The following is a 24,690-nucleotide window of genomic DNA, read 5'->3' on the forward strand; positions in this document are numbered from 1 at the left end:
TAATAACATTGACTAGTGTAAACGTGCCAACTTAGCAAAGGTAAACAAAAGCAAAAAACCTTGTGTTGAGGAGGTTCATTCAAGTTGTACCAGGCCACTGGCCAGCAAAGGCAAGAAGATATAGTGTCCTTCCTGGTTTAACAGAGAAACAGTCGGATTGCTGGACATGTCACTACCCTGTAAGTATAGAAGGGGAATTTTCCTTTTAATATTATTAAGTGGGTATATAACAGGCACATCAAATATAGCATAAAAGTAACAATAAATATTGCCATGTTTTAATAAAATTGGAGATGGAGACCAACAACCTCCACATTTTGGCATGCGCACTACATAAATAAAAAATAACGCCTAAAATCAACGACCCCAAATTAAAAAAAAGTTTTTAAAAAATACATTAGACCAAAAATGACTACAAGATAGTTGGCTAGGGTTTCTTATTAATCATTATTTGTTCAACTGTATTTTATTAATCATAGATAAATAACCAAAATAATAAAATGTCCATTGAAATGTAAAGCTACCAGAAAGAAAAAAACCAAAAAGACCCTGATTATACCCCCTGAAGACACTAAAACTCATTTATTTTTCTTTACGGCGAGAGAAGTCAATTACATTCTGGACATGACACTTTGGGTGGCTGATCCTTTCCTCCCGTCCAAGCGAAAACGAATTGGATGCAGTCCATTATTAATTCAATGAGTCCCCTATAAAAGGGTTATTCATATGCGCAATACTCCCTTGAAATGTTGAGCGGTCTGCCTTGAAATTCCCGAGGTCCTACCTCAACCACAGTGGCAGTGATTTCCCCATGCAGCAGCTCAACCATGGCCCACGTGGCCTTGACGCTCCATTCCGGGCTGTAGGGTAGCACCTGGCCCTCCGCCCTGGTGCTCGGAGCCTTAAAGCCCGCCACTCGCACCTTCAGCACCTGTGCCGGGAAGCGCAGCAACTCCACCGGCATCAGACGAAGTCTAGAGAGGAAATGTAGACAATTCATCTTAGCTCGCTGTCGGTTGGCCGGGCGAGCAAGAGGAGAAGACCATCTTGGTGTCGGTCAATGATGAGCAATCGTTTAGAAAAAAACATAAACAATGACCTATACATACACATATATATATATATATATATATATATATATATATATATATATATATATATATATATATATATGTATATATATATACGTGTATATATATATATATATATATATATATATATATATATATATATATATATATATATATACATATACATATATATATATATACACGTATACATATACGTATACATATAGGTATAAATATACATGATCTATACACATACACAAATACAGTAAGTCCAAATGTTCTTTTGTCTCCATGTGATTTCTTTGTTTTCCTCTTTCAGTAGTATAAATGAAGCATCCACCACTCCTCAACGCAAGTGCAGCTGCTAGCCTCTCCTCCGCCGGAGGACAAGGGCCATGCGCAACAATTAATCTGCAGCGACATCCACCCAAGAGAAAGGCGGGGGGTCGGACATTAAAGGTAAATAAAAACGTGTGGCTGATCTTCATCCCTGTGGGGGGAAGATCGCAACATGTCAAGAGCTCCCTTACCACTTTGGAGCTGACAGCATGCCACCCAAAATCCCCAAACTGGACAATGAACGTTGATTCCGAGTGAAAGGTGTGACACCCCCCAAGTGGCAAGTTTCCAAAATATGTATCACTAAATGCCAGGAGATTCAAGGCCACATCATTGTAGTGCACACTAATGATGTGGTTTTGTTCCGAATAAACCCACCTAAAACCATTATAAAATCTCCTACCGTCACACGTACAAGGAACCATGGTAGAAGCAAACTGTTTTTCTTCTGTTGGAACACAACATTTTGAAATAGTCAAAAAAACGACAAGGATAGCTAAAATTTCTTTGGGCTTAATCAGAGACAGGCGTGCATTGACTCCCTGTTTGAATATAACGGGTTCATTCTGAATTGATCCAGATCCCGAATTATTAAAAGTAGTGTTAACGACAAGTGTGTGTATACCAATTTCACAATGATACAAAATTGGAAAATAACTCTCTCCGTGCCATAGACAATGACATGGACTGGACATCGATCACCATTGATGACAGCCATTGAGTAAATAAGGGTTGAGCAAGTCATGTTTTTTCAACAGCAAATTGGAACCGAGGTGTGTAGACTTTTAACACGAGAGCCTGTTTAAAAAAAAAGAATTATTCACCATATCAAATGTACTGTATATATACTGTAGTTCATATCAGCCATGTAAAATCTCACTCCACGCATTCCAGCAGATGAATCAGTTTTCACCAGAGCATGCTGATCATATTGAAAGGGGGTAGGGAATTTCAGGGTGTGTGTGTGTGTGTATACGTACCATGATGGACGCTGTGGGGGTGGCACGTGTTTACTATGTGTAATGAACCAATGAACAGGCTGCCCAAAGGGGGTGCCAGTTGGGCTTGCCCCCCTTCATCTTCCAAATGTGGGTCACTCCCCATCCTCTGGTCATTTCCCTCCTCCCCCTGGCCCCCCGCTTTAATCCCCCCAATATCAAGCCCTTTAATCGCTCATTAATGATGCCCATAATTAGGCGGCGGCTTCTCGTTAGCTCGCCCCCGATTTGCCGTCATGGCCGCATTGTTGTGATCTGGCTATTTGTGGACTGCTTCTGCGCGGAGGCGCTCTGTTTGTGTGCACCTCAAAGGTATTATTAAAAAAACACCCCCACTCTCCTGGCTCCCGTGCTTGCCTTTGTTTTTTCCCCCCACCCTCACACAACCCCCTACAGGTCAAAAGAATGAATTGATCCCGAGTGACAGCGGGATTTCCAGTCAAATGTCAACCAGGCACCTACGACGGCCAAGCCGACCTGTAAGGCTCACCAATAATAAAGGTCTTAAAGACAACAATTACAGGCTCTGCTAACCCCATTGAACGATTTTTCAAAATCTAGAATGGATTACAGCTTCGGGTACAACTATACTACCTAAGATGTCAAAATGCCAGGTTAACATCGTTTTTCTCGTTCTGTGGCAGTGCTGTTTAACAATTTGAGTGACAAAAAACACAATGTCTTCTATAACTGTAAAAGATCTACCATTAAACATGAAAACTTAGTTTGGCTTTGTACAGAAGAGCAACCTGCAAAAATGTTGAGTTTAAAACGGGATACAGGTCTAAATATGAATAATTTCTGTCCCACCCACTCATAGTCTTTGCAGTTTGGGGATAGCACTGACCTGGGAATAAATACTAGAAATGGAAAATTTCAGGTTGTGCAAGTGTATAAGAGGCTAAAGGAGCTGTCCAGTTTAATACTCCTTTGGTAAGTAGAATATTGCCAGGTCAATATCATCCACAAAAGAATGACTAAGATGGAAAATGAATAAACGAATAAATGTACTCTGCTGCCTCCAATCCTAGGCGTGCCCCAAAAATGTTTGCACGAGCAATCCCAACATCTGACACCACATTATGAAAATCTAATAACGGTGCTAACATAATTCATTTGGAAGGCTGTGAGGTAAATTCCTTCTTTCAGGCGATATTTTGCCTGAAAGATGTCGCGATGAAATCCAGGTCATCTGAAACAAACAGACACAGTGCTGCTCTTTTTTTTATGTCAAGTGACCGCATCAATACAATACAGGGCAGTACTCTATTACTCCATGCGCAAAATGCTAAAAGCTGTGCGTGTGTGGTGCTGAGGTGGGGAGACGGGGTCCATCCCTATTCGATGGCCTTAAAACGGAGCCATTAGTGGGGATCTATATGGGTTACCCATGTTCATTTGGCAGGCTGTAGTGCTTGCTACATGTGTTGTGCTTAAAAGCTTCCATTTTGAAGTCACGCTCAGCATTTTACTTTCTATTTTTGAAAAAAACATAGAAGCACAGGTCAAATAATAATAATATAATAATAAATAATACAGAAAATGGACTCAAGATGCGAAAATGTTACCTCTCCAAGAATTTCATTCATTTTTCTAAAGCCTGAAATAAAATATCTATTTTCCAATCTTTGTATCTACAATGACATGTATAAATTGTTCTTCGCAGAAGCACATTGGTCATGCGTCCTTCATTCCCATGGTTCAAAGGCATAATGGCGAGGCCCCGGGACAAGGTACCAGTCGTCGGGACCAGTGACACGCAAATCCGTCCCACCACCTCTCCGTGATCTAATACCTGTCCAAAGCCACACAAAACCACTTCAAGGCGAAAAAGGCCCTCAGATCAGAGTCGTCGTTAGCAGGGGAAGCTAATCACGTCTGTCAGCGAGTGCACAGCTAACTTATGTTACGATTATCTCACTTAAGTGCACTGGCAGAATGCTTGACCTGCTTCTCAGCCGTGATAGCCCAGGACATTTCTAGGGGTGTGGCCACCAGTCCGACGATTTTCAGAACCCATGAGAACAAAAAAATAACACGGCAGAGTGAAGATCTGCCCTTTGACTGCCGGCAAGACCCGAACAACTTCCTGGGTGAAACGTAAACGTCAATTTATGTCTCACCTAACGATAAAAAAAACGCATGAACCTTTAGGAGAGGTCCCTACCAGCCAGGAGGCTCAAGCCACGCCATTTTTATTAAGGTCACGTGATAAATAAGGAGCATTTGCATACCCGGAGAGGATTACCTCCAATGACCCAAAAGAGTTGCATCAGACATAAGTCAGTCAAAATTCCTACTCATGGTTCAAACAAATGTAGCTCAACATTTCCATGACTTGGGAAAAATAAGCTAATTTATGAAACAAATCAACTCCCACAGTGGCTCAGAAAGGTATAGTAGCTTGTAAACCCAAATCAATTTGTTTCTGGGTAGTTAGTAGTGAATCGAAACAAGAGTATCAAGCCTTGGTGAAAGACTTTGCTTCAACTACAGTCACGAGTTCTGCCAAGGATTTTGCCTTTAGCACGAATTAGCTAGTTCTTTGTTTGGTCAATTGGCTGATGAGCTTACTAGCTGACTTGTTAGTAGGATTTCCTTAAAGATTGTTCAGCTTCAAACAAGAGCCATTGTGGTTTATGAACAACTGGCGAGACGTTTTTGCTGATAGTAAAATGGTTGTTAGGTGCAGTACCTAATTAAGTTTAGTTCAAAGACTGTTTTTGCTTCAGTCCATAACCATTCTAGTTTCTCAATAACTTTACTACAAGACCATGTCGAGTACATGCTAGTACAGGGGTGGGCAAAGTATTCCAGAAAGAGGTGCAGTTTTTTTGTTCCAACTTATAAGAGGAAACCTTTCCAACAATCTGGTACCTTGGAAGTGCAATCAGGTGCTTTTTGTTTCAGCAGAAACTTCATTGGTTAAACTGTTTGTGTTGGATCAGTTGGAACAAAAACCTACACCCAGAGCGGCCCTCGAGGACCATTTAGCCCACCCCTGTGCTGGTACATACTGTATGTTTTTTTTTTAACGTAGACGAACATCAAGCCAAATGTAATATCTAACAAAACCAACAAAATAAATACTGCAAAATTGTGTAATTTTTCTTACATATTGGGAAAAAAAAATATCTAGCCTTATGTGAAAACCATAAGAATGACAAAAATTGGCATTCGAAAAGAAGTCGGACAAAGGCTTGTCTCACATTTGCCAAGTTACATTTTGACAATCCCCAAGACCTTTGGAGAAATATTCTAAGTACTGAAGTTCTTACATATGGTGTGAAAATAACAATATAACAGTAATAATAATGGTGTGGCGATGGTTTAGGGTTGCTTTCATGCTTCAGGGCCTGGATGGCTTGTAATATTTTCGCTTCCAGAAACCATGTTTGTGTTCTAAAAGCTACATCATCTACTTATCCCTCCCAGTCTGACATTTGTGAAGTCTATGATCAACTTTAGCGGAAGTTCATATTTGGTCGCGTTACAGTTTTGTGTACACATTTGTGTTGAGGGGAGCTACTTGCCATTTGTTCTGCCAATTCTGTCATTTAAAAGTCAAGATTTGGAATGAATATTGATCAACTCTGACATGTGGTCGGTGCACAATGTTGTGCGTTAGCCCGTTTTTATGTTAACAGCAGTGAAAGACAATATTATCGCCACATGTCCTTTGTCAAATCTGCGTTTGAGTCAGCGGAATGACGGAGGGGAAAGCTGTCACAGATGAAAACATCCACACACGCGACAGAGTTTACATAGAGCGGAGTCTACGTGCACATTGTCAGCTCACAGTTACAGGCATGACGTTGAGGACTTCCTAGACAGATTATCAACAAAAGAAGAGAGAGCGAGGAACATTATAAAGTTTAAACTATATAATGTATTATCAGTACCCACACAAAAAGTAAAACTTACCTAAATGTATATAATGCAAGCTTGCTACTCCCTAACCAGGGATGAAATACCCCTAAATAAGCACAAACCACTCTAAATGTATTAAAATATTCCCTGAAGGTGATGTAAATTCCACAATCTAGTGAAATATTGCTTTAGGTTATGTAAATACAAGGAAAAATACTCCCTAAAATTTCATTACTCTTAAATGTGCCAACATACAACCTAAAAGTTACATACATACATTCACCCAAACAGTTGCAAATATACTTATACTGTTATATACTATAGAAATACAATTGAAGTTAACTTTTAGTTACTACATAAATGATCCTGTTTGTTCTATAAAATGTATTCAATTAAACATGACCTTAATTCTGTTAAATCTCATAACATATTCCCCAAAAGTTCCACAAATACTACAAAAACAACTGAACCACTCCTTAAATGTTACATAAATAATCTCAAACCCACCAAAACGACATAACTACCTCCAACAAGATATATACATTTAAAACCTAATCAAAAGTAATAGTCCTTACATGAATGATTGACATTGTTAATCTACTCCCTGAGTTAAATACTCGTAAATCTATGAGAATATTCACTGAATATAACCAAAATCTATAAGAATATTCACAGAATATAACTTAAATCTATAAAATAGTCCCCAACAGTAGTCTTAAATCTAATCTAAAGGCAATGAAATGCATCATAATGCTCCCTAAAATCCATCTAAATACTCTACTGCACAAAAGTTATCAGAATTTTTGCCCACAGTACGTTATTCATGATAAATAATTAGAAAATTGCCTGAGTCTGAACCTTGACTGTCAGTGCACTTGAGTTCCTATTCAAATCAATAAGGTGTGTTATGCTTTCAACATTGGTCACTGTTTATTATCAACAAGGGCTTTGAGCCAAAGTCAACCGGCTTTTTGTACAGCAAATTCCTCCATCGTACAACAATCGCTCACCCATACATGACAAATTCAAACAATGTGGTGGGTGGAAGAGGAATTCGCTTCGACTTTGGTCTGCGTTCAATTAAAAGGAAAAACGAAACACGAGCGAATTGGAGTCAGAGGTTGGTTTTATTGTTGTTTTGGGCTCAAAAGAAGCCCATTGCTGGCACGTGAGCGATCGCTGGCGAACGCCGGGTGTTTACATTACTCATTGACCTAGATCACGCCGGCACGGCTCAAAAATTAGCCGCACTTTGCTGGTGTATTTACACAGCGTTTGAATTTGGCCTGCTTTTCTTTCACTCCTCAAACAAATCAAAGAGGGTGTCGCAATCTTCCTTAGTCAGGGTTGACGAGCTCATAATGCTTCTGGCCGCTCGCCCGCTAAGAGCGAGCTGCACGTGCGTTCGCTGATGTCATGGTTTTCTCCCGACACCTCGGTAACAGATTGTTTTCCGTGATGTTTTCCACCTGGTGTCATGCGAAGGAACGACTTTCACATGTGCATCCACTTCAATGGGGAGAAGGGAGATTACAGCAGCATTAACTTTGTATACGGAGACAACAAAATACGCCACATGTGCCAGAATACTCCTTGAAAGTGAGCTTAATAATACAAACTCTACCACATCGACCCCAGCGTTTCTTTCTGGGCTTTGCATGTTCTCCATGAGCGCCGAGCGTGGGTTTTCGCCGGGTATTCTGCTTACCTTTCACATTCAAAACACATGCCTAATAGGTTGGTAGAATACTCTGTCCTTTACCCTAAATGACTCTCAAATTGCAATTTAGGTTTTCTTCGAAGCGATCTTATGTCTGCCAAATAGGACTGCAAATGGTAATTGACTTGGTATGAACATTGTCATAATGATTTTTATTTATTTTTAGCTTTTCATTGCAAATATTCTTTCCTTTTCAATTTTGTTATCCAATTTATTGACATTTGGGCCTTGGTTTGGACACATAAGTTTCTATCATATATGTGCCTTGTGATTGGCTGCCAACCAGTTTAGTATTCACCCGTTACCTGCCATTAATAGTTCATCTTGACTCCAGCACCCCTGTGACTTTCATGAGGAAAAATGGTATAGATAGTGGATGGATGTTAAAATACTCCCTGAAAATCATTCAAATCCTTTACAATACACACAGTCCTAATCTACTGAAGTACTTCCTTAAAACTCCAATAAATCTAATAAAAGATGCCTAAAGAGTTCCAAAATACTTTGTCAAAGTCACCTAAATCTACTTAAGCACTCATTATTAAACGAATATTCCCAAACCTACTGAAATACTTCCTAAAAATCACCTAAAAGTCTTAAATCAATTAAAACACCATCTAAATGTAACTTTAGCATGTACCAAAATACTTCCTGCAAGCTTCCAAAATCCTTCTAAACATATCCAAATACTCCCTAAAGTGGTCAAAATGCACAATTAGACTATTTTTAGCATCCCAGGCGCTTCCGTGACCCGTTTCTTGGAGACGTGGACCCTCATTCCGCCGCCATTGCGTCTCCATTCGAGGTCAACCACAAAACCAGCAGCACAGCTTTTTGGCGGCTCCCCAAAACCCCCAATGCTCTGACAAGGCTGCATTTACTCCCGGCATCTCCCTCCTGCTAAACTAGCTCATGCATTGCCTTTTGAAAGGACCAGGCTCAAAAGTGACCTTTTTCATTCCAGGAACTGCAGGTCACGCAAACTATTCACATGATCGCATTGAAAGATTGACAGATGCGCCAACTCTGCGTTTTTTTCTTTATCTTATTGTTTTTAATCTTCGCATAGATCCTATTGGAAATCATAACAAGCCCCACCCACCCCGTTGAGTGAATGACTCACGCAGCAGGGATGCGTTTCAGCTTCAGTTTACGATGTTGCCATTGGACGCACACCTTCACTTTGGGAGGTGTTTCACTAGGTCACTTTCAGTGTGGGATTAAGTTTCACGTTAACAAAAATTTTGGAAATTCTAGAAATTGACTTGGCTCATTAGAAGTATTCTAAAAGTAATCTAGTAATCATCCATATTGACTGGGAGAGATGGCAGCAACCGTCCAGTTGAATTGAATTGGATGTGTCTATTGTCGTCAATGGCAATGAAACATCTCAATGCCAAACTTCCCAGAAGAAAGGGATTTGATGCCTTTACCTGTCAATGGCAGCGAATGAGGATTATGGCATCAAGCACAAAATAACCCAGAGGTATACTATTACAATCGGGGGGACTTTCCACGACAACGCACTCGTTATCGAACAAACAAATTAAATATAACTTGGATTACTATATACAGACACACTCAAACATACGTTTAATGTAACTTTACACTTTACAGAAAGCCCTCTTTTTGCCCGCGTATGCAAGAAACTCGTGTGAAGAAATCGTTCAGTGCTCGTAGATATGTTATACACGAAAGAGATGCGACAAAAAAGACAGTGCGCTACAATGATAAACAGCCTCTCATGTCATGGCCACCTGGCTTTCTCGCATCTCGAAAATTTTCTCGTATCTAGAGCTAATTATTTGCTGGAAAATTTTCACGTATCTAGAGCTAATTATTTGCTCGAAATTTTCCTCGTATCTCGTGCATCTCGTAGGTAGAGCTGCTCGTATGTAGAGGTACCACTGTACACTACTATCTCTATTTACGAATGCTTCTACATACAAAATATTCAAGTTACGAAAAGCTTCTATGTGGGAAACCTTATGTTCCAAGATAGGAACAATATGCAAGTTACAAATCATGAAAAAAAAAAACTGAAATGTAAATACACTTCCCGTATCCGGTATTTTTTTAAATTCATTCATCTTCTGTAGGGCTTATCCTCACAAGTTTTTTTTTGAATGAGTATTTTCAATGTTGAAAACATTTCTATTAATATTATAATAATATTAACATCACTTTAGAAACTGTGGGTGTATTGAAGTCATTAATAGTGATTTTTTTGTAAAATTCAGGATTATTGGGTAGTGTTTCAAAAGAATTTTGGTCGATTTAAGAATGGGCAAGTCAGTATTTGTGTACTTTCTAACAGCATTGATGTTGGAATAGTGCATTGGCTGCTCACTCACCAAAAGTTGATCTCTTTCCAACATACACTCATTTATATGTGTAGTTGTCAGGATGTGTACCTTTTCCTCCTCGGATGGCAGCACTTGAAGAAATACCTCAAGTCGTCGTCAAGACACATTCTCCGGCAAAACCTGTGAACAGACACATTGTACTTGGCTTGAAATGGCGTGGGACGTGCGAGCTGTGCAGCGTTTTATCACACGTTGAACATTCTGAGGCTGAACAGGCCATGTGTCAGGCTGCGAACCCCCCCTAGTCTTTGATTTTTCCATTCCAAACCACAACAAAACCATCTGACGGTCCCTTCTTCGTCATTCCCCGCGTTCAAGACAAAGCAGATCATTCTCCAGGGGCGTCAAAAATGATTATGCCATCCTGAAAATGCGTAAGCTTGTAGGCCTCTTCGCAGCTGCTGTTAAACGCCGGGCTTCAAGGAAGCGCGTGGGGCCCAATCCAAAACCTCAATCCCCCGTCCAGCGTTCCAGCTCGGGACCGCAAAATTCCCACCGAGTGGGATTTATCAGGCTGGAACCACTTCTGGATTCTAATACACAGCTAATCACATCCAAAGCTGCACTGGAGATGCTTTTTTTTCATATTCATTGTCAGATTTGCAGGAGCGGCAATATACCTGATTGATATGTTATGAATTTAAAAGCCTTCAGACATAAATATTCCGTAAAACAGCATGAAAGTAGAAGGTATCTGCTCTATAAAATCACCAAAATGGGGGAAATTTCTTACGAGATTTCATATATGATTTTACAACGCCATATTGAAAAAAAGGCGGCCCGGCGGTTGAGTGGTTAGAGTGTCAGCCTTGCAGCTCTGGGGTTGAGGGTCCGATCCCAGGTGGGTCCTCCCTATGTGGAATTTGCGTGTTTTCCCTGGGCTTGTGTGGGTTTTGTCTGGGTACTCTGGTTTCCTCTTCCCTGCAATTGGCGGGCCATCAATTCAGGGTGTCGCCTATCTAGTCAGCTGGGACAGGCTCCAGCACCCCCATGACACTTGAATGAATATTAAAAAAGAATATTGACTTAATTAAGTTTTTGTATTCATTTTGAAAAAAAAATCCAACTTTCAGTGAAATAAATAAATAGAAATATGAGAATAAAAAAAGCAAACGCTGGCATATTTTTCCTTTTTAAATAAAATAACAATAAATTAAATAAACAAGATATTTACAGTGTTATAATTTTATAAAACTTTTTTTAAAATTAAATATATATAAGAATATCAGCTGTAAGAGCTTTAAAAATATTTGGATCATTTTTTAAGTCAACACTATCTCTAAACCATTCATCAAGTGCTGAATTGTGGTTTCATTGGACAATCAATGAATGGTTTATTAGTGCATTTATCACGGCAGCCCGAGTTAAAGAAACATTATAGTCAACAGAAGTTACGTTAGTTGAACTCAAGATTATATTTACAAAAATACCATTGAATTCATCAGACTAAAAAATTGTTCCAGAAAATCTGCGTTACAAAAAATAAATTAGGTAGTAGTGTCAACATCTTCCATGCCGTTGGGAACACTAAAGTTTACAAGAATGCAGTTTGGTCAAGATTTGGAATGAGTGTTTCTTTACGTAACAGACTCACTCACTGCCTATCATTATTTTTGCCTTACAGAAACATTTGTGGCACTGCGTCAACTTTCCTTCTCCTTTGCACTCTCTTGGGCATTTTTTCTTCACCACTCTGCATGTGCGTGTCTATATGTAAGTACATATAAATATAGTATATAAATCTATATAAATAGCTGCGTCAATCTCCCTAGCCACTAATCGGCATTACCGCAGAGGACAACCATCATCATGTGGTCGCTGCCCCAGCAAAAGTCTGTGATTGGCTGAGGAGCCGTGACTGGAGATACAAAAGTATTGGGACACCTGAAAACATGGGTTGTGTTTTAGAGTGGTTATATGTGGCATTTTTTGTAACTAAATATAAAGAAAAACTAGGTCATCGAAGTAAAAATGATCATTTAGGTTACTTCCCAGTCCAGGTTTTGCTTTTTTATGTGTGTGATTTGGCCCTACCTTCCATTTATTTTGGGATTCACAGCCAACCTTGACATGTAGTGGAAATACACTCATTTTGCCAAAACAGGAAGAGTGAAAAGGAATTATTTACGCTTAGTTGAATATGAGTTAACACTTTCACTGCCGTTTACGGCGATAGACATCAAATTCATTTTTACTGGGAAGCCTGGCATTTGAATGATCATGTTTCAGTGCTTTAGTTGAAATGGACTTTCATGGCCGTCAATGGCAGCCAATGTAAATTCATGAAGAAGAAAAAAATGAAACCCCTCACAACCCTGTTCAACTCAGGTTGATCTGTCTTGGTTCATCAATGGCAAGCAATGAGTTAAGGCTCAAAATGTCTCTAATCCTGATTTTTACTCGGACAAATTGACTTTTTTATGTACCCATAACAATCTAGTCTAAATGACTTTACTTGGCACACACACACACTCACAGGCAGGCAGTGGTCCTTAAACCATCATGCTTGCCGTCATTTAAACAACCGCAAGCTCAAGAAGCCACAAAAGACAAAGTGCACTCATCCTCTTTTTTCTTCCTCTCTTCTTCTTGCTGGCGTTACGTAAACCCCGTGTCCCGCAGTGGACCCCGCCATAGTTGGCCTGGCAGCCCCCAGCTTGGCACACGCGCACTTGCCCACACACGCACAAACGGAGACTCTTAATGAAATGTGAAGTCCTCAGATCAAAGAGCAAAGCCGGCTCCATGGGAGAGCATTTGGCACACCACCTCAATTCACACCATTTTCTCCACATCTCGGTACATACTGTAAACGCCAAAACATCAGAAAAATGTAATCTGGTGACTTTTTAAGTGAAGCCCCTTGACAATTTTTCTGTGTCTACTCCTGATAGACATGGATAGACATAGTTTACTTATTTATTGCGCATTTATTCTGTCAAAAATAATAATAATTCTGGGTTGCACATGTGGGAGGGCCCCAAAGATTACTTACTTGAATCCCCTAGAGCAGGGGTGTCAGAATCGGGTTGGTTCGCGGGGCGCTTTAACGTCAACTTGATTTCACGTGGGCCGGACCATTTTAGATCTAATATTTAGATATTTTTTTATAAATGGATTAAAAGAACTGGATTAAAAGCCCTGAATATTCCGTTTTTTATGGATCTAAAACAATGTTTATTTAGATTTTACAAAATAATTTTTGAACTAAAAACACAGAAAAAATGGATTAAAAAATTACAATTATTGATTTAAAAGGGGGGAAATCAGGAAAATTAATATATAAATCTATACTCTTCATTTTAATTTGATCCTAAAACAGAAAGTCGGCACTCATGATTTACTACACACAAAATGATGCGGCGGGCCAGATTTGGCCCCCACGCCGCCACTTTGACACAAGTGCCCTAGAGTCCCTAGCAACGCCTCTGCCTAGTGGAAATTGTCAAAATGACTTCAAAATGGCCATTTCAAAGCAAAATAACTAGCTTAATGTGTCTTTTGTGTCACTGATTTTAGGGACATTTTCATGGGGTCAAACTGACTTCGGGGCTGAATTTACCACAGCCTATTATTGTATCATCAAACTTCGCCCACCGTGTACAATTCTGAAAACTTTAGCAGTCATTTCGTGTTGTCCCTTTGTCTCGTACGCAAGCTTGTAATTTGGTCGCAATTGGACAAAAGCTCTGAGGAGGTCCTCCCTGACGTTTATCGTCATGCAAGATGAGTTGTGGCAAACACATTTCACAACGTGAGAAAGAAGCTGTTATAACATTCTTCTGGTGGCCAAAATATTATTATTGCTATGACTTGGCTTCATGCAACTACTAAAGAAAGGCCTTGTGTGTCTTAAATTCTAGTGATATTGATCTGGCCCAACACCCGATGATTTTCTACAGGGTCGCAGGCTAATGCTCTTTTTATACAAGAACGATGGATCAGCTCGGGGTGAGCGAACAGTTGATCTACGTGAAATGAAATGCCGTGATACTCACCAACACGGCTTAATGGGATAGCATTTTGTGCATACTACGTAATTTAGTTCCCACATGAAACATCATGGGTTAGTCACACAAAGATTTTATTTATTTATTTTTAAGTAGCAACCAACTGAGTGCCATTGAAGGGTTGAGATTTCTTATATAATTGGACTGGGATGTTGGCAGCAATTGAATGATTGCTGCCAGTCAAATCAGATTGGACGTCCACTGCTGTCAATAGTTGTGAAACATGATCACTCAATAACAGCCTACCTGGTTGTAATGGATTTGATATACTATATATACCTGTATGCATGCGTGTACATCTATGTGTATGTATGTATGTATGTATGTATATATATATATATTTATATATATATATGTGTATGTATATATGTGTATGTATGTATATATATATATGTGTATGTATGTATATATATATATGTGTACGTATATATATATATATATATATATATATATATATATATATGTGTATGTATGTATGTATGTATATGTATGTGTATATGTATATGTACACGTATGTGTATGATTATATCTATATGTATATGTATATGTATATGTATGTGTATGTGTATGTGTATGTGTATGTGTATGTGTATGTGTATGTGTATGTGTATGTGTATGTGTATGTGTATGTGTATGTGTATGTGTATGTGTATGTGTATGTGTATGTGTATGTGTATGTGTATGTGTATGTGTATGTGTATGTGTATGTGTATGTGTATGTGTATGTGTATGTGTATGTGTATGTGTATGTGTATGTGTATGTGTATGTGTATGTATGTGTATGTGTATGTGTATGTGTATGTGTATGTGTATGTGTATATGTATATCTATATTTCAGCAACACACTTATTTATTTATATATTTATTTATTAACTTACTTATTACCTATCTATTTATGTCTAAAATGCCTTTCCTATTTCTGCATCCTCACCCTCTTGCTACTGTGACAACGAAATTTCCCAAATACGGGATGAATAAAGTTATCCAATCCAATCCAATCCAAAAATGGCATTGAATGAGATAAGGGCACAAGCAACAAAACAGTTGAGAAGTATGAGGATGTTACTCGAACCAAATTTGCAGAAAAGTGAAAAAGAAAATGACCATTAACAGAAAAAAAATCAAGTAAACTACAGCAAAAACAGCTCAATTTACGATTTTGGATTATTTTATAGATCAGTTTTTGTCAAACAATGTAATGAAATTATGCACAGTTTCCTAAATTTATTTCAGCATGTCAGGTTTTGACCCCTGAAATAACAGATGCACTGTTTAAGCCACTAGCTCCATCTAGAGTTATAACTGGGAAGAGCAACAAAATGTAGGCTTTACTTAAGATAGTTGTGTGGGCAATATTCAATGATATTTTGATAATTTGTTGCGGGCCAATAAAAACAGGGCAATGGCCCACAGTTGCTTAACTGAGAGATGAATACAATGTGTATACAGTCTTCCCTTGATTATCGCGACTTCACTTATCGCGAATTCACTTCTTTGCGATTTATTTCTGTTATTAATTATTTAAAAAAACATTTTTAAAGTTCATAAAAATGTGAAAATCCACGCTGAAACTCGTAGGCGGAAGCCACTCTTGCTACTAGGACCCAACCCTGAAGAAAAAAAAAACTTAGTTATAATAGGGGTGACCCTACTTCACGATTTTTTGATTATCCCGGCCATGTCTGGTCTACATTAACCGCGATATTTGAGGGATTACTGTATAAACAACCAATTGTGATTAATTTCCCTTTTAAAATATGTTCAACACATGCTTATTACGCTAAAAGAGTTGAATGAGAGGACACATTATTTGTGTTACTTAAAATGTTTCTCCAGCCTTCAGAAAAGCGACAGACAACATCGGCTCTGGGCGGGATGATACAAACGTTTAAGACCATATTTGGACGTCAATAAAAAAAATATGACTGTATTCCCTGCCGTGCTGTCTCTGAGCTGTCTACAGAATCCATTGCATGTTTAGCAGCTGTTACACTGTGTGGCCTTCTATTTTTTTTTTATCTGTCCCACTAAGCCGAGCAGCTCATCTCAGGAATGTGACGTGCATGTAAATAAGCATGTAAATAATGGAAGAGCAGAAGCAACCACTTGGCTTTAGTTTAGATATGATTCATTACTATTCCATTATATGATTACACCCAAAAATGAATACAATATGATTTATAATGACAATAAAGGCTTTTGATTGATTTGATTTGATTAACTTAAATTCCAATTTTAATTCGACATGATGCATTCCACTGACAAATGATACGATTTACGCACTCAGTGAGCATTCCCCTAAATCAGGGGTGTCAGACTCGGGTTGGTTCGCGGGCCGCGTTAACGTCAACTTGATTTCATGTGGGCCGGACCAATTTAGATATAATATTTAGATATTTTTTTTATAAACGGATTAAAAGAACTGGATTAAAATTCCTGAATATTCAGTTTTTTTATAGATCTAAAACAATGTTTATTTTAGCTTTTTTTAAATATATTTTTAGATTTTACAAAATGATTTTTGAACTAAAAACACAGAAAAAAATGATTAAAAAATTACAATTATTGATTTAAAAGGGGGAAAATCAGGAAATGTAATATACATCTATACTCTACATTTTAATTTGATCCTAAAACAGAAAGTCGGCACTCATGATTTACTTTCCCGGGCCACACAAAATGACTGCGGCGGGCCAGATTTGGCCCCCGGGCCGCCACTTTGACACATGTACCCTAAATTATGACTTGTTTTAATCCTAAAAACTCAAAGTCACATTATAGTTTACTTGAAATAAAAAAAAAGTTCACTCCAGTGAGGGATTAAGATAATTGATCAACAATTCACTTCAATTCCAGTGCAATACAATTTACCCCAATTACAATATGTATCAATTTGGATTCTCAAACAATTCTCCAACAAATCCAATTAGATTCAATTGAGCTGCGACATGATGCAATACATCTGGATCGATTGCTGAAGCATCAATCCCTCATCAAAGCGATCAAAGAGTTGAATTAAAACAGCAATGGAATTTTCAATAACGTCCTAATTCCTTTGTAGTTTGTGTCGCTTTAGGTGGCATTTAAGTGCTTGTTTTAAGTGTGCAAATGATAAAAATAACAATACCAAAATGTCTAACGCCATCAATGACTTAATATTGGATGAGAAACTGACTGCATGTCATCAGCTTGTTTTTCTGGTGACTTAACGCAATTCACTATTAAAAATAATACATCTCTTTTCCATCGTCACCCTCGTTATTGCCTTTCTCTATCGTGTGAACTTTGCTCTCCACCCTCGGGGGCTTCATCTAGTGCACCGGTTGTCCTGACCTGGTAGTAATCACCTTAAAAAAATGAATCCTGACAGCAATGAACGCTTTCAAATAGTCATTTTTCCAAAAGGGCTCACTTTTCTTTGACATTATGCTCAACATCAGGTGCGAAAGTCGACATATTTTGACCGAGCGGAGTTTTACATCCGTCTGTCAAGAGCTCGATAAGATCTTGGGGAAGTATCGGCTTTCCCGCGGCTTTAGCAGAAATATGCTTTCAGCACAAGGGAGTGTGATCTATGCTCCATATATGTAAAAAAAATATGAATATATGTGAATGTGTGTGTGCACTGTAAGATTAATCATGTTTTTTCAAGTTTAGGCAAAATTCCTTAACAAAACTGAGGGTTAAAATGCAGATATATTTTCGGAATATTAACCGCACCCACCAAATGTTTATAAGAAAATATTTGTTCATATATAAGGAACAGATGTCCACTGTATATTATAGGATATTTACACCAAAACATTAAAGTCATACCAACAATATGTTTCCAATAAAAAAAATATCTCATTGCACCAATAAGATAAAATCGAAATTTGTGAGATATAAAGGTTTATTGTGAGACAATTTTGACTTGTTCTATTTGGCATTAAAGCAAAAAGTAACTTCTTTTAGAGTATTTTTATTGAATTTTGAAGCCATATCTCAACTCATTGAATTGAGCAATTGTACATTTATGGGACATTAAATCTGCAATTTAAATGTTTTTGTACAGAACTTAATATAGGGGAAAATGTAGGTTTTAAGATTTTATGTTTATTTTTGGTGAATTTGAATTTTCCAAATTATTCTGAAAAAAGAACATTTATCACTTTTATTTTGGTCGGTGACTACTTCCTAATAAGTAACCTTTTTCGAATCAAAGGTTGCCATGAGAGAAGTGGCTTTTATATGTAGCTATAGAAATAAATTTGATATTTGGTACTGTTACTTCCTTTATTCAGATAGATTCCTCATTTCTACTGAAGAGTCAATATGAAACAGCTTTTTACTGTCAAAGGATTTGGATTTATATCTTCTGTGATTAGTTCAGTGCCCTTTTTAGAGCCCACTTATGTTTGTTTGAGTGGCTTACGTCCACCTTTGTTTCTTTGCCTTTAGGAGGCCCTTCGTGTCCAAAGGGCTTTGATATGTATGTTATGTTTCCACCAACTTTATGAGACTACTAGTAATTAGCCACGCCTATTTCCCCTTACTACACTCTTTACATTTTAATAGACGTTATGAAACCATAAAAAGACATTGGGCCTCATTAGTCTCAACGCTAATTCCCCATTGGCCAAGCACCAGCGAACTCATGCTCGCACAGCGGCGGCTAACTCGATGCCGCTCGTAAATTAGATTAACGAGACCCTCCGTCACGCTGTCGGAATCCCTGCGCTCGCCGAAGGAGGTCAACGTGAATGTTACGGGATCATCTGCTTGGAGGGGCTTAAGTGCCTTGTAGATGGTACCGACAGGCCTACCGCCCCCAAGGAAAATATTGACTTTCTTAGGTAAGTAGTCTACTTTTATTAGCTCAGACAAAACGCAATCCATTTTTAACGAGGAAGGATGGCAGGGAATGATCACGTTTCAGTGTCATTGACGAAGATAGACAGTCAATGCATTTGAAGTGGGTGGGTAAGGGTGGCCTCAAGTCCTGATTTATGGAGGACAATCCTTCATTTAACTCTTTGGTTGACACTGATGGGGACAGATGTTCGATCCAATTGGAGTGAGGTCCCTGGCCCCTTGCGAGTCCAAATGTATCGGACGTCTATCGTCGTCAATGGGTGTTTTTCTTTGAAATATATATTGCTATTTTATGATCGGCCAGTACACATGCTGTGTCAATACTATATTTTTAAAGTTAAATGCTTTGTCTGGCAATGGTGGTCTGGAGCGGGACACTTTTTTGTTCTCTATTTTAAAAGCAACACACTCCACTGTGTCCTCGAGTGCTTGCTGCATTGAGAGCAGTTAAAGTGTTAAACATTTAGAAAGAAGGAAAAGGTGAGTTGTGAGATTAGATTAATTTAATTATTGTTGTTTTTGTCAAAATGTTAGAGGTTAGTCACTAACCACATTAGATACGGCAGTAAATGTTAGCGCTGGACTTTAAATCATTCATTCATTTTCCGTACCGATTATCCACACAAGGCTTGCATGGGGTGCTGGAGCCCATCCCAGGCAACTATGGGAATCAGGCGGGGGACCAATTGAACTTGTGGCCAGCCAATCGCAGTCTCTGACTCTTTTTGCAAAAAAAATGTCAAATATAGGACAATTTAGTGATGTGGTGTGTTTTAAACATTATTTTGGTTATCAGCAATAAATGTTCAGTTTTATATAGACACATTAAACAATTATCTCACAATCACAGTATTTTATTACCAATTTTATTGTCTCAAAAATTGTATTGTTGTGAGGAATACGTTTGAGTGTGATGTAAGCTTTTTTTTGTGTTGTGCCAATTAGCTATTTCACGTCTCGCTCTGGAGGCTCTCTGCTTTTTGGCCTTTTGAAGGCTCCGCCGCGGTATGATCCAATTAGTCGAATCCGGCACGGGGCTCAGGGGTTGGCCGGACGCTCATCCGGACCTGCGTGAGGTCGGCCACACCGGGCAAATCGAGTTCTCCCTCGGTGAGCGGCTCATGCTTTCATTAGGCTCAACATTTTGGTGTCGTCCATCGGTCCTTCATTACACGTCCATCCTGTGGATGGATGGCGTCCATTTTGTGTTGCTCCAGTGAGTGCTTTCACTTTCTCGTGTTTGCCCGTTAAAGTTAACTGATTGGCTGCCAGTGGTACCGATTGACGTCCAATCAAATTGGATAAGACGTGTCTTGTCGTCAATGGGTTTTTAATCTAAAGTTTAACGGAATCCATTGCACACCTGACCATGCATACATTACATTTCTTATTCATTTTGCTATTTTCGGGTGTTTGCTGTTGCCACGACTGACGGATCTAAGTCTGGAGCGTGTCAGCGAGCCGTCGTAATCCTCTCAGCTTGGCGGCCTCATTCCCAGACTTGTTATGCTTGGTCATGATGTTTACGTGCCCTTTTGTCCTTTCTGTCGCCCCCCCCCTCCTCTTCGACACTGCCACCTAACATGCTCCTTTTCCAAGATGAAATGTTTCAAGACACCGTGCTCGTCTTGTCCCCACGAGGCTAACCAGAGAGTTACACTTCCTTCATAGAAAATTTGCTTTGCTGGTCTAATTTTTATAAGAGCTTCCTTCTTCATGAAAGCACTGACGTCATCAGCCAGCATTTCTGGGTCAAAATGATTTGTAATGATTCTTCAGAACAGCGTTAATGTCCTTGTAAGCCTCCTTGACTTCAGAAATCCAAACAACTCAGCAGTGAACGGTTTGTGATCATTCCAGTCAGCGCACTGACGTGGGAGCGCTAACTTTCACGCAGAGGTGCCGTGAAATCATCAGAGAGTTCAAGTTGACATTAATTGAACTCTATGACATGGAACACAGCGAAATATTCAGTTTCTCGGTTTTATGCTAGCATTGACTGCTCTGAATTCCCTTGTATTGACTAAGGCCCAAAGTCTAGCTCAAGAAAAACTGGATAAGCAATAATGCTCCCTCCTCCACATTCAAATGATTTACAGTGAAATACTGGCAGCTGTGGTCGCCAGAACTGTACCGTTAAAAAAGGGAAAAATGTAAAATGTTTACTGTCAAATTAAGAATAAACTACCATAGAAAGAACTATTTTAACTGTTGCTTTCTTCTCTTCACCAGAGGTTTGAACTAACATTCATTGTCACTCGGCAGTCAGGCATGCTGACTACTGAGCCAAAAGTCTACCCTCAGTCGCTAGTATCCTCTTTAAAGTTCTCAGGAAATAAGATTTTCGGAAAACTTTCAGACACACGCCACTTACTTCAGTCAACCTGCATTAGCTCAGCAGTCAGCACATTCGAAAGCCACAGGTAAAAATTCCCCCCAAAATCTCCCATGAAATTTACAGTTGCTGCACTATATAAGGTTTCTACAGTTATTTTATGATTTCCTTTTTTACGGTAATAATTTGGCAACCAAAGCTGCTACAATTTAGATCACCAGTGTCAAAGTGGCGGCCTGGGGGCCAAATCTGGCCCGCCGCATCATTTTGTGTGGCCCGGGAAAGTAAATCATGAGTGCCAACTTTCTGTTTTAGGATCAAATTAAAATGAAGAGTATAGATGAATATTACATTTCCTGATTTTCCCCCTTTTAAATCAATAATTGTAATTTTTTAATCATTTTTTCTGTGTTTTTAGTTCAAAAATCATTTTGTTAAATCTAAAAAAATATATAAAAAAAGCTCAAATAAACATTGTTTTAGATCTATAAAAACTGAATATTCAGGGCTTTTAATCCAGTTCTTTTAATCCATTTATAAAAAAATCTAAATATTATGGTCCGGCCCACGTGAAATCAAGTTGACGTTAAAGCGGCCCGCGAACCAACCCGAGTCTGACACCCCTGATTTATATGTAAAGGTAATACTTTTTGTGCTATAAATACAGACTTATTTTAGTAATAAACAATGTTTTGTTTGCACAAAACATACTTTTTATAATTCTGTCCAGCGAGCTCCTGCCTGTTTGTGGCCTTTCTATAACCCCCTGATGGCGCCCACCCCTGTTCACCCCCTTTCCACCTGACCAGCCAATAGGACCAGGCAGGCTGGTCTGGGTGTGGGCTGAGCTGGAGGAGGAGGTAGCAAGGTGGGGAGCTTGGGGGAACTGACTGGACAGTACCTAACTCCTGAATAGTCGACCAACCAGACGGGCAGCAGGCGGCAACGAGAAACGTTTCACGAGTCGCTTTTCTCAATGGATCGTTGCAACTTCAAGTTCTACTACGCCAGAGCGGTATAGCCGGGAGATCGATCCCGGGGGACTTTTGGTGGGGGGAAATGCTTCAGGAGATGATGGATGAGCAAGCGGACGTGGCGAGGGGCCGGGCGGGAAGCTGCGTGGAGTTCCACAGTATCAGGGTGAGTGCCTTTCATACACAAGTGAAAGTGACAGCTGATGGTGGTGCTGATGATGGCAGGTCGCACGTGGGAAGTGATTGGTGTGGGAATTGCAGAAAGTCACGGGAACAGCCAAAGTGTTTCTCTTCGTTTGTCATGTCATGTACCGTCCACTCGTAATGCCATACTTTGAATTTTGTAGCATTCCGAAAAATTCTTTAGTAACACTTGGACTTTCAACTTATTGCCTGCCAATGTCGAATCCATTCTGACTAGGAAGGCGAAAAATGACGGTAGACAATGAGTTAGGGACATTTGTGAATATCCAGGGCAGCATGTCCGGGTCATAGTTCTGAGATCGATAGTTCCCCAGTGGGTTCTGACCTTCTTGTGTGTAGTTTGCATGTTCTCACATGATGTGGGTTTTCCCCGGGTACTCCAGTTTCCTCCCAAATCCCCAAAACATGCAGGGCAGTGTATGCTGGTTGAACACTCTTAAGTTGCCCCTAGATGAGTTCGCAAATGTTTTTCTGTCTCCTTGTGCCCTGCGATTGGCTGGGAACCAATTCTGGGTGTCCCCTTCCTACTGCCGATCGTTGGCTGTGATTAGCTTCAGCACCCCAAGACCCTCGACAGGATAAGTGGAATGGAAAATGAACGAATGAATATACACATCCAAATTGATTCCAGGATAGCGGTGTCAAAGCAAAATTGCAGACTTCCTGTGTCTTTCCTTGCATGACTACTTGACAGTTTCATTTGCCGTTCAAATCTCTTGTGCTAGCATGACAAATTGGTGGGGGGAATGCTGCTGACAGCTAGCCAAAGCTCTTTGAAAATTCCATACATGAAGCTTGATTTCATATCCAAAGTACGGATCAAGTCTGAGGAATTTCCGTGGCGATTTTAAAATGCTACTGCACCAGTTCAGGTGATTAACTAAAATTAAATATAAAATTAAAATGAAATACATGGTCTTGTGGATTGATGCGTGTCTAAATCGACAATTGGGATTTGTAGTGCAAATCGTACTTGAAGCAGCGACTAGGAAAGTATTTTTTTTTTCCCGTCGTACAGCAAAATATTTCTGACGGCGTAAATCCAGAGCAGGGATTACCTCCAAGGAGGATAGTTCTCATGAAGGATTTACACAGATGTAGATATTTCTTCTTTTTGTGACCTACTTGTCTGTGGTGTCTTTTGCTGGGATTACAGACATGTAAGTGCAATTATACAGTAAAGAAATAGTCAGGTGGTATCATGTGAGGTCGTTGAGTGCCGCCCACCAAAGTGTTTGAAGGGACGCTTAAAGTAATGTAGTCTTTCATGTTTTGACAGGCCATTTGGCTACCATCCATTTTGTCTCCACTTGATCCTTTTCTGAGATGGGGGTAACTGTGGATTTATTGCCAGGCAATCATTCATAACCATGATAATTGCTCGCTCAGCAATAACAAACAGACAGCTTCACTCAAACTCGTCAGCCTAACTCCAAAGCCAACCCGTAAACCTAAACCCAAATGAAGAATTCCCACCTTAGCATTTAAACCCCGAACTTGAACCACAACCTTTAACTCTCAGCTAAATCCTTGTCTAATCCCAAAACTAATACTAAAGTTAAATTCCAATTTTAAACCCAAATTGAAACCCTAAATTCTAATTACGCAAACCATTTTTCCCATGCAGCTTAAAATACAAAGCCACAACATAACACTAAACCTGACTTGGTCATCTATTGTATTAAACTAAAGACCCCCCCCCCCCCCCCCCGGAAAAAAATATATAATCAAAGCTCACTGACTACTAAAATTCAACCTGAAACCCCATTAAAAACTAACCCTACATTTACCCTAAAAAAAATAAAAGGAGCCATGGAAATGTCCAAAAGGACCCCAGAAGTGCACCAAAACCCAATCCTGACAAATCCTCCAAAATCAGAAAGCTCTGATGAGTCAAGTCACATTTTTTGCATACCCTTTAATCAAAACAATGTCTCAAAGAGCTTCACA

General features: G+C 39.3%; 2 protein-coding genes across 8 annotated transcripts in view; one reads left to right on the plus strand and one right to left on the minus strand.

Moving 5' to 3' along the window:
* Nucleotides 1-24,690, minus strand: part of ttf2 (transcription termination factor, RNA polymerase II) — a 75,510-nt gene that overhangs the window by 21,739 nt on the left and 29,081 nt on the right. For all 5 annotated transcript variants that reach the window (XM_077617873.1, XM_077617872.1, XM_077617874.1 and 2 more), the window contains exons 3-5: nucleotides 10,352-10,483; nucleotides 785-974; nucleotides 60-177 (exon numbers count right to left, since the gene is read on the minus strand). The gene's annotated coding sequence lies outside the window, so the exon portion shown is untranslated. The remainder of the gene's footprint in view (nucleotides 1-59; nucleotides 178-784; nucleotides 975-10,351; nucleotides 10,484-24,690) is intronic.
* LOC144087413 (rho GTPase-activating protein 20-like) overlaps nucleotides 18,944-24,690 on the plus strand; it is a 31,883-nt gene continuing 26,136 nt past the window's right edge. Inside the window, exon 1 of one of the 3 annotated variants that reach the window (XM_077617881.1) lies at nucleotides 18,944-19,208. Coding sequence is in view for 1 of the 3 variants with exons in the window: in XM_077617880.1 (XP_077474006.1) it covers nucleotides 22,622-22,702 (81 nt within the window). In the remaining 2 variants the exon portion in view is untranslated. Of the gene's footprint in view, nucleotides 19,209-20,350; nucleotides 20,444-22,559; nucleotides 22,703-24,690 lie in introns of those variants that run through there. The other 2 variants (XM_077617882.1, XM_077617880.1) reach the window with 2 other exon arrangements.

The sequence above is a fragment of the Stigmatopora argus genome, chromosome 13 (genome assembly GCF_051989625.1).
Source record: "Stigmatopora argus isolate UIUO_Sarg chromosome 13, RoL_Sarg_1.0, whole genome shotgun sequence".
Lineage (NCBI taxonomy): Eukaryota > Metazoa > Chordata > Actinopteri > Syngnathiformes > Syngnathidae > Stigmatopora > Stigmatopora argus.